Below are 14,519 nucleotides of genomic sequence, written 5' to 3' on the forward strand. Positions count from 1 at the left end.
GAGCCGACCCTGCAGCGCGCAGGGCCGCACGTGGCCGGCTGCGCGCCGGGGCTGTGTTTACATTCTGCAGCCGCTCCACGTTGTGCCGCCGTCCCCGCCTTCCATTGGCCAGCTCGTCACCCAAAGCTTCGCTCCTCCCGGAGGGGCGGGCCCTCCTGGTCCCCGCGTCTCTTAGGAAAGACCCGGGTTCCCTGAGGCTTTGGCGGGACAAGCAGGGCGCGCCACAGGATGGCAACTTCCTGGCCACTCCATGCTTGCCCATGTCGCCTTCCCCTGGCCGTACGCCGGGGCTGAGCCGCAGCCTGACACCCCCAGGATCCGGGAGTTGCTGTGGGAGGGGGCAGGCGCGAACTGGCGGGAGACGTGGGAGCCGAGCGGCGGGGAGCGGGGCCGCGGAGGGGAGCCTTTGAGAGACTCCTTGCCGCCGCCGGGCCGCGCAAGCAACTGAAGTGAAGTGCGGTGGACGCGGGACGAAGGCCTGGGCTAGCGGGCCCTGCAGCCACTCGGGGTGGGCGGGCGCGCACTGAAGGCAGGGCGCGACGCGCGGGCGCGCGGGCGGGCGCGCGGGAGAGGGGAGCGCGCTGTCCCGAGGTGTCAGTGTGAGGCGCATGCGTGCGGGGCGGGCCCGGCCCGGCCTATATATTGGGTTGGCGCCGGCGCCAGCTGAGAGCCGAGCAGTAGCGGGTCTGGCGGTGAGGAGGTGCTGGGAGTAGGGGGGATGCGGGAGGAAAGAAAGCCCCGTCGGGCCGATCCGTTACCGCGGGCGGGAGCCTCGGGGAGGAGAAGTGGGAGCGCCGAGAACTAGACGACTGGGGAGAAGGGGTCCCCGCGTTCCGTCCCTGTCAGGACCCTTGGCAGGGGACGGGGAAGCGGCGGGGGAGGGAGGGCCGCCCCTAAGTGGGAGGCCACGGAAAAGCCCCTCATTTTAGGGGCGTCTCTATCCCACCCTCATTTGGGGAGCTAACCCGCGGGAGAGAGGATGGGGGTCTGGGTCCCCTCCCCTGGGAGAAAAGTTCCCGACCGGCTCAGTTCCCCCTTTTTAACTCCATTTCTTCCCCCCGCCCCCCATCTGGAGTCGGGGTCCCGGTGCCCCTCAGAGCGGCGGGCAGGGCCCGTTGGGGCCGGGAAGGAGGGAAAGGAGACTGGAGGACGTGACACCAGTCTCAGTTCCCTCCGCCCCCTGCTTCCCCGCCACTGCCGCTCTCCAAATTGGCGCGGAACCGGCTTCTCCACAGCGTTTCGCCTCCACAACCCCCTCTCTGCGCGGTTCGTCCAAGACTGGAGGGGCGACGTGGAGCCGCTGCCCAAGCCCCACTCTGGGTGCACGGGGAGAGGGTGGAGGACCCAGAAAAACCCGTTTGGGGGAGATATGCCTCCCAGCGCGTTCAGGGTGCTGGGCGTGCTTTGTAAATTTGTAAGACAGTCGCGTTTCGGCTGTACATTCGGTTAAGGAAATGCAGGCATGTGTCCAAAATTAATTACCATGAGATAACTAATGTAGTGCAGAAGACAGCATGTCAGCCACCTCCTGAGGGACTTAGCTGTAACCTCCGAATCAGCGTCTAAATTGGCACTTGGAGAATATGAATGACAATGTATTTGACTCTGGTTTTCCCTTTCCCCCTTCAGAGGTTTCATACACCTGAAAGAAGAGAATGTCAAGACGAAGGTAACATTATTTGTCTTGGAGCCATGTTTCACAATTAGTTGCTGCCTGTGACTTACTAATTAGACTTCCTTTTTAAAAATTCACTTACAGTAGCCGTTTACAAGCTAAGCAGCAGCCCCAGCCCAGCCAGACGGATTCCCCCCAAGAAGCCCAGATAATCCAGGCCAAGAAGAGGAAAACAGCCCAGGTGATTTAAGCAGAAAGAAAGCCGGAGGGAGGAAATTCCTTGCTAGGACCTTAGTTTACCAGTGATCTTTTCTATTTTCCAGGATGTCAAAAAAAGAAAAGAGGAGGTCACCAAGAAACATCAGTATGAAATTAGGGTAATGCAGGACTGGGCTGGGTGGGTTTAGGGGAAACAAATGCAGGATAGGACAAATAAGAACAGAATTTAGCATTACCGCTTTACAGTAGAAAAGATTCCTCTGACACTTCTAATGTCCCTAGAGGTCAGCAGGAAGGTGCTTATCTTTGGGTGATTTTACTTGTGCCTGAATCCTACTACAGCTGCAGAGTAAGTGTGCCTTGAAGCAGCTGGTTCCTTTTTGTAAATCCCTCCCTCTCGGAGCTAGCTGCCTGGTGCACCAGGCAGGGCCCGCCTAATCTGTCCGATATACTGCTCTTTGTTCCCTCTCAGACTACAGTAGAGGGTCCTAATAGTTGCTTCTTGGGCATAAATAGGATGTGAGATCACTGACAGCCTGGCATCCAGCCCTTTCCTAACTCTTCATCCTATGTGTTGTACAGAAAGCACTTTAGAGACAGTGATTCCCTTTGAAACCAGCATTGTTGGGAAAAAGATCCTTTAAGTAATTGATTCCACTTGATTCCAATTTTAAGGTTTTGCCTTCAAGCATTCAAAAGTAGGAAAGCAGGCTTAATTTAAAAAAAAAACACCTTTTATTAAAAAACAAAGTGTCCTTTGTATCGCCAGATATAGAGAACTACAGTTTTATGATCTTTAAAATGGTTAGTATTTTAGACTATAGATGCACTTTATTGTTACTCTCCTCCTTCAATACCTAATGTCTTCTATTATTAGAATTGCATTTTGTTGTCTAAAACATCCTGTTACTCTTTATAAAGATTGATGGGAGCTGTATGGCTTGTTTATAAAATATCATTGTCAAATTAGTTTTACTGTCTGCTATGTTAAGCTAAAACTACAGATTGTTTAGACATATTAGCTTTCATTTATGAAAGATACAGGACAAAAAGCTAATAACCTTAGCTTATTTCCCATTGCACAAATAGATTTTTTTTTTTTAAATGACAGAATTGTTGGCCACCTGTATTATCTGGGGGAATCAGTCCATGCATTATCATTGAAACACCTCACAAAGAAATAGGAACAAGTGATTTCTCCAGATTTACAAATTACAGATTTAAAAACCTTTTTATTAATCCTTCACCTCTGCCTGATTTAAGGTAAGAAAAATTTCAGTAATTTTTCATCAAAGATTAAAATTAGTGATTTAATACATGGCACTATTTTGACTTATCTTTTGCTTTCACTATAAAATAGAGAAACATAAAAATTGCTTTCTTTAGTAATATTTAAGCGTGTATCATTTTATCTGTGAGTAGTGCTATCTGCAAATGATATGAGTATTTAAAACATTCTATAAAATTATTTTCATTTGCTTGCTGAGTACTGTTAAGACTGAGCAGGACTGAATTACTTTAATGGAGTTTGACTTATCTAAATTGTCAAGATGGAAGGATTTTAACATGTACAGCATTTTCGATTGATGTATCAACCCTATTTATTTCTTACTAAGCTTAATAAGGTCTAAACTTTTTTCTAGCTTAAGAGAAAACTTTTTTCTAGATTAAGAGGTACAGCTTATATAAAACATGTAGTAATTTGGCTTTAATAAGCAAATTAATGGAATCAGACACTTAAACTGATCAATCCCCCTTCCCCCATACTCTGTCCCACCTTACCCCCACTGCAGGTGACTCTACTGTAGATGATCTATTTGCAGGTGATTGAGACTTGTCTCTACTGTGATCATATGCTTTAAATATTTAACTTTTAGTATTGCTATTGAAAAAACATGGTTATCTCTTAAACATAACCTTTATAAATTATAAGTAAGTACGACTAGAAAGCAATCTTTTGAAACCTACTAATGTAAATTATCATAGTCCAGGTTCTCACTGTATTATTTCAGGTCTCTACTTTCTTGTGCAAAAGAAATGGTTTCTAAAAATTAAAGTAGAAATTTTCTTCTAATTTAAGAGCTTTTTCTTTCAAATTCTAATTAAAAGTTGGGTTTCAATGTGTGAAACTGAATTTATTCTTTGTGAAACAGATAGCTTGTATATTATGTAGATCACACCATTTAAATTATGTCCTCCCCATCCCCCACCCTACCCCTTTCTATAGCTGGGGATGTTCAAAGGAGGTTTGGCTAAATATGTTAAAAAAGGAGAGCAGATATATTCATGACAAGCATTTTGAAGTTCTGCATTCTGACTTGGAACCACAGATGAGGTCAATACTTCTAGACTGGCTTTTAGAGGTATGTTCCAGCAATATAAATTTCCTTTGTCTCTGTATGATGGAAAAATATTTAGATGTAGATGTGCTTTCCATGTGCCCTCAGGGTATATTATCCATTGCCAGTAAGCCATCTTTTTTGGGTTATTTATTGTAGTTGATGGTACCCAAGGTGGAAAATGTCTATAAGAGTAAAATCATAAGGACACAGCCACTACATACAACCAAACCCAATTCAGAATTCCTGATATCTGTGGGTATTACTATTTACTGGGCACCGTTCTAGGTGCTGAGGATACTTAAGATGAATGGAAATGTAGAGTTGACTAGGTTTTGAATTCTGCTATGCAAAGTAAAGAACCAGAACTAGGCTTCAGCGTCATCAGAAGTTACTTTCTGCATTACCAGAATCAAATTAGGAATCCTAATTTCTTTGTCCTAAGCTAAACTATAATGAGGCTTTGGATATCTGGGAGCTTTAAGCCCTGCAGGCAGGCTCTAGGTAGCCTCCCTTTATTATATACTTCTATTCCTTTCAGAAATACACTGCACCATTAATATAAAGGAATAAAAGCGATCCTGAAGCCCCTTCTAGATCTATGCCAGACTTTTCTCTCTTGTTTAGGTCCATTCCCTTTGACAAAAATTCTAAAAGTCTCTAGAATTATTATTGACAAAATGATTACTTATATTGATGTCAAAATGATTTTCTTCCAACTTTTGAAAATCTTCTCTGTAGTCTATCTTTAAGATAGAGATGATAGGCATTCTAAGGGAGAAAGACTATAGGCTTTTGGGTGGAGTAGCACTTGGCAGAACAGATCTCAGAAGCTATGAGGAAAGTTTTTAAGACTAAAAAATGTCCTCCTGTATCAGGTCATCTTGTTCCTTATTCTGACTAGAATGAAAGATTGAATTTTAGTAGTGTGGCTATAAGACTTAGGTAGTTGGGACTTTTTCTGAGTGTCTAGTGATCATGAAATCAACTTAAGCAAAATTAAGTTAATTAAAATTTTTTTTCCTTTTTATGTTAGACCAGTATTCATCCAGTGGTTATCCTGTCCTATTTTCTCCTAAATATGATTATATGCAAAAACAGAATATAATAAATCTAGCAGTGTTAAACTCTATTTTGTCTTAGTATATTCTCTGTCTTGGAATGCAAAGATGGTTCAACATTTGAAAAATCTATTAATTTATTATTTTAATAGTTAAAATAAGAAAAATCCTAAGATCTCATTATATACAAAAGACATTTTTTAAAATTCAACATCCAGGCCAGGCGTGGTGGCTCACGCCTGTAATCCTAGCACTCTGGGAGGCCGAGGCGAGTGGATTGTTTGAGCTCAGGAGTTCAAAATCAGCCTGAGCAAGAGTGAGACCCCGTCTCTACTAAAAAATAGAAAGAAATTAGCAGGACAACTAAAAATATACAGAAAAAATTAGCTGGGCATGGTGGCGCATGCCTGTAGTCCCAGCTACTTGAAAGGCTGAGGCAGAAGAATTGCTCAAGCCCAGGACTTTGAGGTTGCTGTGAGCTAGGCTGATGCCATGGCACTTTAGCCAGGGTGACAGAGCAGGACTCTGCCTCAAATAAATAAAAATAAAATAAAATTCAACATCCAGTCCTGATTTTAAGATACATAGTAAGCTAGGAATAGGATATTTCCATAACATTGTTTATTAGAAACTCATGTATCTCTGTCCTTCTATTTCCTCATCTCCAAAATGGGGATAATGGTACTGACTTTATGGAGTTACTGTGAGATTTAAAAACTTTCCCTGTATGTGTGGAAATGACAGATACTATTTATTATTGAGTAGTATTAAGAGTAAAACATTAGGGCAATTCCCATAAAAGTCAGAAAGAAGGGATAAGATACAGGTTTTATCTATTACCAATGTTACTCATTCAGTATTCTTCTATAATTTCTTAACCAGTGCAGTAAAATATAAAAAACAAATGAGATAAAAACACATGAAAAAAGCTACAAAGCTAATGAGTAAATGAGGATGGTGATAGATCTGTTTATCCTATTAGTACATGTTAATTTTTTTTTCCTCGCCTATCTTAACTTTGGTATCCTAAAAAGCAAAGTTTGGCTTAAAAGTATTCTGAAGTCTGGTATGCTAAGAGATGACTTTCCAATTTGGAGGAATTCAGAGGATAATATTTAAATGTTTTGATTCTTCACTAGGTCTGTGAAGTATACACACTTCATAGGGAAACATTTTATCTTGCCCAAGACTTTTTTGACAGATTTATGTTGACACAAAAGGATATAAATAAAAATATGCTTCAACTTATTGGAATTACCTCATTATTCATTGCTTCTAAACTTGAGGTAAGTTCTCAAAGTTTATCCATGGATATATTTATCCCAAACTTTTGTTATTTTAATCAACACATTAATCCCAGAGAATTCTATTATTTTTTATGTTAACTCCTTAGGAAACGTGAGTGGTTCTGTTCCTCAGTACACTTTCTGAACATCATGATGGGGATGGAAGAATAAATTATCAGAGTTCCCTCTATACTCTAAGCCTATTATGACTCTCTGGTTTAGATTCTGAGCTTAGTATTACTATCTAGGTGAAATGTTCCATCACTCATTCTGCCAAACAAATCATATTGCTGTTGTCCTTACATACATAATTATGGTGTTTGGATTCCATAGAATGATCTTTGAAAACTAAACAGCCAATCAGATGAAAAAAATGCTGTGGTGGGTTAGAATAATGGTTTATCCAGCCTAGATTTTTCAACTTTTTGATGGTACAAAAGTGATACACATTCATTACACTCCTTGACTCATGCTGAGGGGGTTATATCTGGATAAGTTGAAAATATTGTAAGTTGAAAACGCACTAATGATATTTTCAATTTACAATGGGTTTACTGAGATGTAGCCCCATCATAAAGTGAAGAAAACTAATTCTTTTATCTCAATCTGAATTGTGCTTAATAAAAAAATTCCAATTTAAAGGAAATCTATGCTCCTAAACTCCAAGAGTTTGCGTACGTCACTGATGGTGCTTGCAGTGAAGAGGATATCTTAAGGATGGAACTCATGATATTAAAGGTAATAATAATTACCTTTATTTCTCGTTACAACTTGGTAACATAGTAATTATGACCAAATCTGAAACGCCATGATGTAAATAGTCAAAACTGAGGTTTTTTTTTAGTATTAGGATCCAGTTCTAAGAGGTTAATGCATCAAAATATTGACAGTTATGGCTGGGAGGGGAATTTACTTAACCTCAACTCTATTGTATAAGGTGGTATATGTGCCTACTACGTTCATTAACAGGCATTTTAAAATTTTGTTAACAGGCTTTAAAATGGGAACTTTGTCCTGTAACAATCATCTCCTGGCTAAATCTCTTTCTCCAAGTTGATGCTCTTAAAGATGCTCCTAAAGTCCTTCTACCTCAGTATTCTCAGGAAACATTCATTCAAATAGCTCAGGTATTGACATTTTTATTGAATATATGCTAATATTATTGTTAATTTCAGGTTTGTTTAGTTTATATATAGTCTTAAATAGGCTATACAACAAAGTTGTATTGAATTCACTCAGTTGACTAGAACAAAACTTTTGATGTATAAAATTCTGTCTCTAATGTTTATGTTGCTTAATAATTCTAGAAAACAAAGTCCTGAAACTTATGAGTACTTTCGTTCTTTAGGAATTCAAACTAGAGAGGTTAAGTATCTCTTCTTAATATAAAATGGAAAACATTTTTTCAGCCAGTTGTCTGTAGACTTTATAATGGTATAGAATTCTTCTGTATGATTATTTTATTCTTTGTATTTGAATACATAGGGATTCATTTTAAGTTAAATATTGGAATTAAAATCACCTTATTTTGTTAAAGTTTTTTAAAACTTAATAACAAATATTTTACAAAGTAACTAATTAGAGGAGCAGGATCCCATTCTTTCTTGCCTACTTCTCCTAAGTAGTATTTTAAGTCTGCTGTATCTGCCACATACAAAAGTGAAGAAAATCTACATTCTTCTCCTGTGTTAGAATGTGAAAATCTTACCTATGGAATAGAAAGAATTGTGATATTTGGGGATGAATATTAAGTCACCTGGGTTAAAATCTGTGTTTTGGATAACCAATAAATATTTTAGAATGGGTTCATTTTATAAAACTTTCTAATAAAGGCTTATTAACTTGTTCATCAGTCAGAATTCCTATCATCCCAGATTGTCATAGGCAGTCATACCCTTTTGATAGAGTGGGTAAACTTTTCATAAATTGATAAATGTAGAAACAGTTTCTAGAAGTATATACTAATATTTCACTTCCAATTCTTCTTGTGTTTCTATTACCTTCTGGACCAATGAGGACAAACAATTTAAGTTTTATTCCATTGTATAGGTATCATCTCAAACCTCTGAAATCTAGCCCTTTTATACTATTCCACTGCTACCTGCTCAGCTCTCTTATTGCCTGGATCATACTGCCTCTTAGCTAATTTCCCTGCTTATAAACATGTTCCCTTCTGGTCTGTCTGCTTAAGACTAACTATCTTCCTTAAATTGTAACTTTCCTGATTTAAAATCTTCCAGTAGTTTCAATAATTAGCCTATAAAGTTCTGACTTCTTACAGACCGTTTATGATCCAGTCTAGACTGTCTCTCTAGCCACCTACCTCCCCGCCCCACCTTTTGCCTGGATAAGAAATAAAGGAAAGGTACTCCTTGCTTATTTCATATTTTTCACCTTAGGAGTTCTGAACTACTGGGAACTACTTTAGTTTCAAGTAATGTTCCTATACCTAGAACATTCTTTACCTTCTAATCTTCCTAGCTACCTTATCTTTTAAAACTCATTTAAGGCATCAGAAGCTTTCATTGTCTTTTCCAATCTGGATTAGGTGTCCTTCCTACTAATATATCACACTGCATCACAACAATCCTTTCTTTGTGCCATTACTCCCTGACATACAATCCCAAGATTTGACTTATTTCAGGTTGGTGGCTTATTCATCAGGTTGGTGGCTTATTCATCTTTGGATTCCTAAAGTTTTAGCAAGAGACATGTAGTATTCATCCTCCTAAATTACTTGTACTTTTGTTTTTCCTTTGCTAGCTTTTAGATCTGTGTGTTCTAGCCATTGATTCATTAGAGTTCCAGTACAGAATACTGGCTGCTGCTGCCTTGTGCCATTTTACCTCCATCGAAGTGGTTAAGAAAGCCTCAGGTAAGACTATATTTTGTTGTCGTACCTGTTCACAACTTCTAATGGGACTATAATGTATGAACTATAACATCCTGTTAAACATGAATTTAAAACTTAAGTAGGAAATATTAAGCAGTTTAGTGATTACCTTCCTTTCTGTTAGAAGTACTTTCCAATCCCTCAATGTATATCTATAAACAAAAAATAAGACCAAATGGAATTTAAGTCCATTTGGAGTGCATCAAGATGATTACAGTTCTGCCCTAAGTTTTTGGAGATTTGACAATTTCAACTTTATATGTAGAAGGTATTGGTTAAGAAGTTCTAAAGTCCTTTTCCCCTTCAATAGTCATGGTATAAACACAGTTTGAGAATGGTAATCTGTTTTGACTTGTTTGACTTGTTGATTTGGATGTTTTGGTTTCTTTTTTAAATGAGTTTTAGCACTAGGTCAAAACTTAGAAGCAGAAGCAAGTATATTAGGCACACATAAGATAGTTTCTGATGTACAACCTTCACATTTTTCCAACTTTTTTATTCTATCTAGGTTTGGAGTGGGACAACATTTCAGAGTGTGTAGACTGGATGGTGCCTTTTGTCACTATAGTAAAAAGCACTAGTCCAGTGAAGCTGAAGACTTTTAAGAAGATTCCTATGGAAGACAGACATAATATCCAGACACATACAAATTATTTGGCTATGCTGGTATGTTTTTTTGGTCTTGCTATCTATATCTAGTAAGTCACTGAAACTGATAGGATACTATAGAATACTACTTCAGGCAGTTATGTAATATGGTAGGGGGAAAGGAAGTTCTAATGGGCACATTGATTTCAAAATGTTGTAAAGTTAGTAATACTACTTTGAAGTCAAAGCAATATTTGTGAAGTGTATCAAGATCAGTACACCAATAGTCTAGGTAAGGGAACCTTAGAATGACTATTCTCATTTTCAAAGACAAAGAGACCATATCAGAGGGCTGAATGGTCTCAAATAAGTATAGCAAGGTCTGACTATCAATGCATGATTTCTTCGCATGTATAGGATGAAGTACATTACCTAAACACCTTCAGAAAAGGGGGACAGTTGTCACCAGTGTGCAATGGAGGCATTATGACACCACCGAAGAGCACTGAAAAACCACCAGGAAAACACTAAAGAAGTTAACCAACCAAACAAGTTGTAATTCCACCTGTACTGGGTAATATTTGATATAACCGAACTACTAAAGTTTTATAGGAAGATAGTGCTATGATTTGTCCTGGCCAATTCAGAAGTTACACTGCCATTCTTTGATGGAAAAACTTAAAAAATTGGCACTAAGGAAGAAATTTAATTCCTCTGTTCGCTGTTAAAGAAACAGCAGGACTTGTTTACAAAGATGACTTCATTCCCAAGGTTACTGGATAGAAGCCAGCCATGATTTATGCCATAGCAACCTTTTTTAAAGACCCAGTGTTACTGTGTTTATCTTGATAAACTAGGAATTTTATCATTAGAGTTTTGGATTAGATAAGTGCTACTTAAAGGGTACATTAAGTGATATATACTTTGAGTCTACCTTTTAGGTTCTCGAAATTCCTACACTCTTGACTAGTGCAATTTGGTTCTTGAAAATAAAATTTAAACTTGTTTACAAAGGTTTAGTTTTGTAATAAGGTGACTAATTTATTGATAGCTGCTATAGCAAGCTATTATAAAACTTGAATTTCTACAAATGGTGAAATCTAATTTGTTTTCTAACTAGTTTATTTGCCTTGCCATAATACATTTTTTTAACCAGTGAAGCTTAGATGAACATGGTGTTTAACCTGTGCTCTAAACAATGGGAGTACCAAAGAAATAATAAACAAGATAAATGGTGTGGCTCCTACTTGGGGCTTTGACACATAGGTTGCTTTATAATAACATTTTTATATGTCACAATTTCAGTGAAAAACTTAAGTACCCTTTCAAACTATTTATGAGAAAGTCACTTTATTATGCTAAGATATCCCTAAGGACTCTTTTTTTTAGTGTGACTAAGGCTTTTATTTATGTTTGCAAAACTGTTTTAGACAGTGTCAAAGTGACAAAGCTTAACACTTGACCTAAACTTCTATTTTCTTAAGGCAGAAGAGTATTAAATGTATACTGACTCCTAGAAAAATCTATTTATTAAAAAAAAAACTTGCTGTATATAGACTAGCTACTTCTACATATATATTTTAAATTAGCTTTTAAAATAAATTTCAGCCTCAAAGTAGATTTAATTAGAAAACAAATTTTTGTTACCAGACATGTGAATCTCTTCTCCCTTTGAAGAAATTATAAATTTAAGCTATTGTTATGGTATGAAGTCTTCTGTATAGTTTGTTTTTAAACTAATTTCAGTATTTTGTCTGAAAAGAAAACACCACTAAATGTGTACATATGTATTATATAAACTTAATCTTTTAATACTGTTTATTTTTAGCCCATTGTTTAAAAAATAAAAGTTAAAAAATTTTAACTAACTGCTTAAAAGTAAAGTTTTGCCATTGCTTGGAGAAACTTTTTTTTCCTTCTCTGCGCTGCCAGCTGTAACACTTCTTCTGGGTTGCTTGCATTCAATTCTGTCTGGCCGATGGCTTTGATCTTCCAAAACAAAAAAGTGATATTAGAGATCTGGTCAAAAATTAAATCTTGCTGGTATACATAACATAAAAGCTACCTTATATGATAACAATGATAGTTTTAATGATTAACTGAACCTCTAATTGTAAAACCCAAGAGTTGTGGGAAAAATTAATGTGTAAAAATTGATTAGAGCTACTCTTTTTTTCTTTCAAAATCCATTTAAAATTTATTCAATGGGGTAATCTTCCCCTGCTCACCTTACTAAAAATGTGGCCAAAGAACCGTCAACATTACCATCAATTGGAACCTTGTCAGAAATGCAGACCCCATCCCAGACCCAGAGACTCACAATCTGCATTTGCAGAAGAGCAGTGGGTAATTCATGTATACATTAAAGTTTGCAAAGATCCCTGATTTTTCTGCTTCTCATGGTAATGGAAAGTTCTAAAATGACCTTAGGCCACAAGCATACTTCAATTTACAAATTAGAATGCCTGTGCTAGATGTTAATCATATCTCCGATTTTACTTGAAGTCTTTGTCTTCTTACTTCTTCCCCAAGTAAGGTATTGACTTGGAAAGCGGCATAATCAGCATGCTCTCACTCTGTCCCCGCCCCCCACGTCTTTTCCTCCTCTCATTAGCAGCTGTTTCCTTTGCTTCTCACCTAGGCCAAAGTAGGAGTGTTAGGTCTGGTGGAGGGTAAACAGGTGGCAAGGAAGAGGCTAACGGCAGAGAGCAGGAACCAAATTACAGCTAAGAACTATTCCCTGGTGGGAACACACATGGTAAAAAGTTCCTAGTAACCTTTAACTGACCTAGAGCTCCTTATTATCTAATTAGCATGACTAGGGCCACTCTTAAGGAAAAGATTGATTGTTGTAGCACAGTTTATGGAATTATCTTTGGTGACATTTTATCACATGTAAATTTATTTGAAAATATCAGTAAGCAAGCTCTACATGGTAATTTGACACGTGGCACCATTTTTTTAGAATTAAGGTTCCTACATATTAGTTTTAAAAAAAATCACAATTTGTATTTTAGGGCTTCACTTTTGTAGTGTACAAAAATAGCTAGTTGCTTAGCACTGTAATAGCATATAGTAGCTCAACTTTTCATGGTTAGAAAGAAGTACCTCAACCTACTAAATATACATAGCAGTGTTCTGCTATAGAGTGCTTATATAGTTTAGGACCTTAGAATATACTTTTAGATTAAAAAAATTAGAACAAGACTACTCTGATATGTAGCTTGAAAGGAGATATGACTATTCAGAAATGATTATCAGTTAGTATGGGAGGTTAGGGAATAGGAGAAATTGCTGGGTGATGCCATTTCAATATAAAGAAATGCATGTGGCAAAGGCTTGTAGTAGGTATAACTACAGTTGTTTCAAACAAACAAGGCAGCCCAGAGACAAATGGCTTATAAAAGCCCAAAGTGTGAGACAGAAGTAAAAATAGGAGCCAGATATTTGAGAGAAATAATATATCCCAAGTGGGTATTAGTCAAAACCATGAGTGGATGGATGACATTACCTAGGAAGACTGTAGGGTGATCAGAAAATAACCCAAAGGCTAATTTTCTGTGAAAACCAAGTTTAAGGGGTGGGCAGAGGGAGATACAAGGAAGAATACTCAGGGAAAAAAATTAAAATGACAGGGAAGTCAAAGGAGTATCTCAAGGAAGGAAGGAGATGTAAACAGTAGGGAAAGGACGAAAAGTATCCACTAGGTTTGGCATTTGGTGACCCTTGAGAGAATAGTTAAGAGCCATGATGGTAGAAGTCAAAGCACACTGGACTGAAGAGCTTCAAACTAGGCAGAGAGGAATGAGAGGTGGCCGCATAGTCAATAAAAGTTAGTATTAGGATGAAACAGTTTGTAGACTATGGGAAAGGTTGACAATATAGGAAAAAAGAACTCATTAAAAGGTCCCCGAGGGGACAAAATCAGAAGCATAAAAATTTGCCTTCCAAGAGTAGTGTAACATCTTTTCCTCACTGGCAGAATGGCTTTAACAGTAAGTACAGCTATAGATTATTTTAAAGGTGGAAAGCAGGGACTTGAAACAGGAATTTGAAGCTGGCACTCATAGAACTGCCATTCCCAAGACTATAACACCTGTGGGGCCAGGGGCTGTTCAGTCTTTTTTCTGGTGTATTTCCAAGCATACAAGAGGCACAGAAGTTACTGAGAATGGAAAAGATAGAGGACTCAGGACTTAACAGGAGAAAAGTCTAAAATAGGGAAGATGGAATTTGGCTGACAGACTGGGGGAAAAAACTGGTCACAAACCCAAATACCTCATTGATCACTAGAAGTCAAGGCAAGAGAAGGATAGGTTATTGGCAAAGAGTGGGTTGCAAGATAAGACCGTATGTAAAAACAACTTTGGCTGACAATAAGACATGGCAGCTTTGGGTGTGGGTGGCTTGCACAGAATTAAGATGATAATCAATGGAACTGAGGCTGGCAAAGACCTGTAAAGCTGGAGTGATAGGTAAGTTCATCACATGTCTCCTGACACATGTAGAGGAATAACT

The 14,519-nt window shown here is 38.3% G+C and overlaps 2 protein-coding genes across 4 annotated transcripts in view; one reads left to right on the top strand and one right to left on the bottom strand.

Moving 5' to 3' along the window:
- Positions 1-612: 612 nt before the first annotated feature.
- CCNE2 (cyclin E2) lies at positions 613-11,884 on the top strand. Of its 3 annotated transcripts, none has more exons than XM_045560740.1 (12): positions 613-692; positions 1,630-1,669; positions 1,760-1,856; positions 1,939-1,992; positions 2,946-3,097; positions 4,062-4,197; positions 6,374-6,520; positions 7,163-7,258; positions 7,513-7,647; positions 9,284-9,395; positions 9,922-10,079; positions 10,419-11,884. In XM_045560740.1, the coding sequence occupies exons 2-12, from the start codon at positions 1,656-1,658 to the stop codon at positions 10,530-10,532; spliced, it is 1,215 nt and encodes a 404-aa protein (XP_045416696.1). In that variant the 5' UTR covers positions 613-692; positions 1,630-1,655; the 3' UTR covers positions 10,533-11,884. The 3 variants fall into 3 exon arrangements, with proteins under 3 accessions (XP_045416696.1, XP_045416699.1, XP_045416697.1); XM_045560743.1 differs by having other exon boundaries at positions 668-692; positions 1,763-1,856; XM_045560741.1 differs by having other exon boundaries at positions 688-700.
- Positions 11,790-14,519, bottom strand: part of INTS8 (integrator complex subunit 8) — a 48,957-nt gene continuing 46,227 nt past the window's right edge. The window contains exon 27 of the mRNA XM_045560739.1: positions 11,790-11,990. Within this exon, the coding sequence (XP_045416695.1) occupies positions 11,874-11,990 (117 nt within the window). The 3' untranslated portion in view covers positions 11,790-11,873. The remainder of the gene's footprint in view (positions 11,991-14,519) is intronic.

This window comes from Lemur catta, chromosome 9 (assembly GCF_020740605.2).
Source record: "Lemur catta isolate mLemCat1 chromosome 9, mLemCat1.pri, whole genome shotgun sequence".
NCBI lineage: Eukaryota > Metazoa > Chordata > Mammalia > Primates > Lemuridae > Lemur > Lemur catta.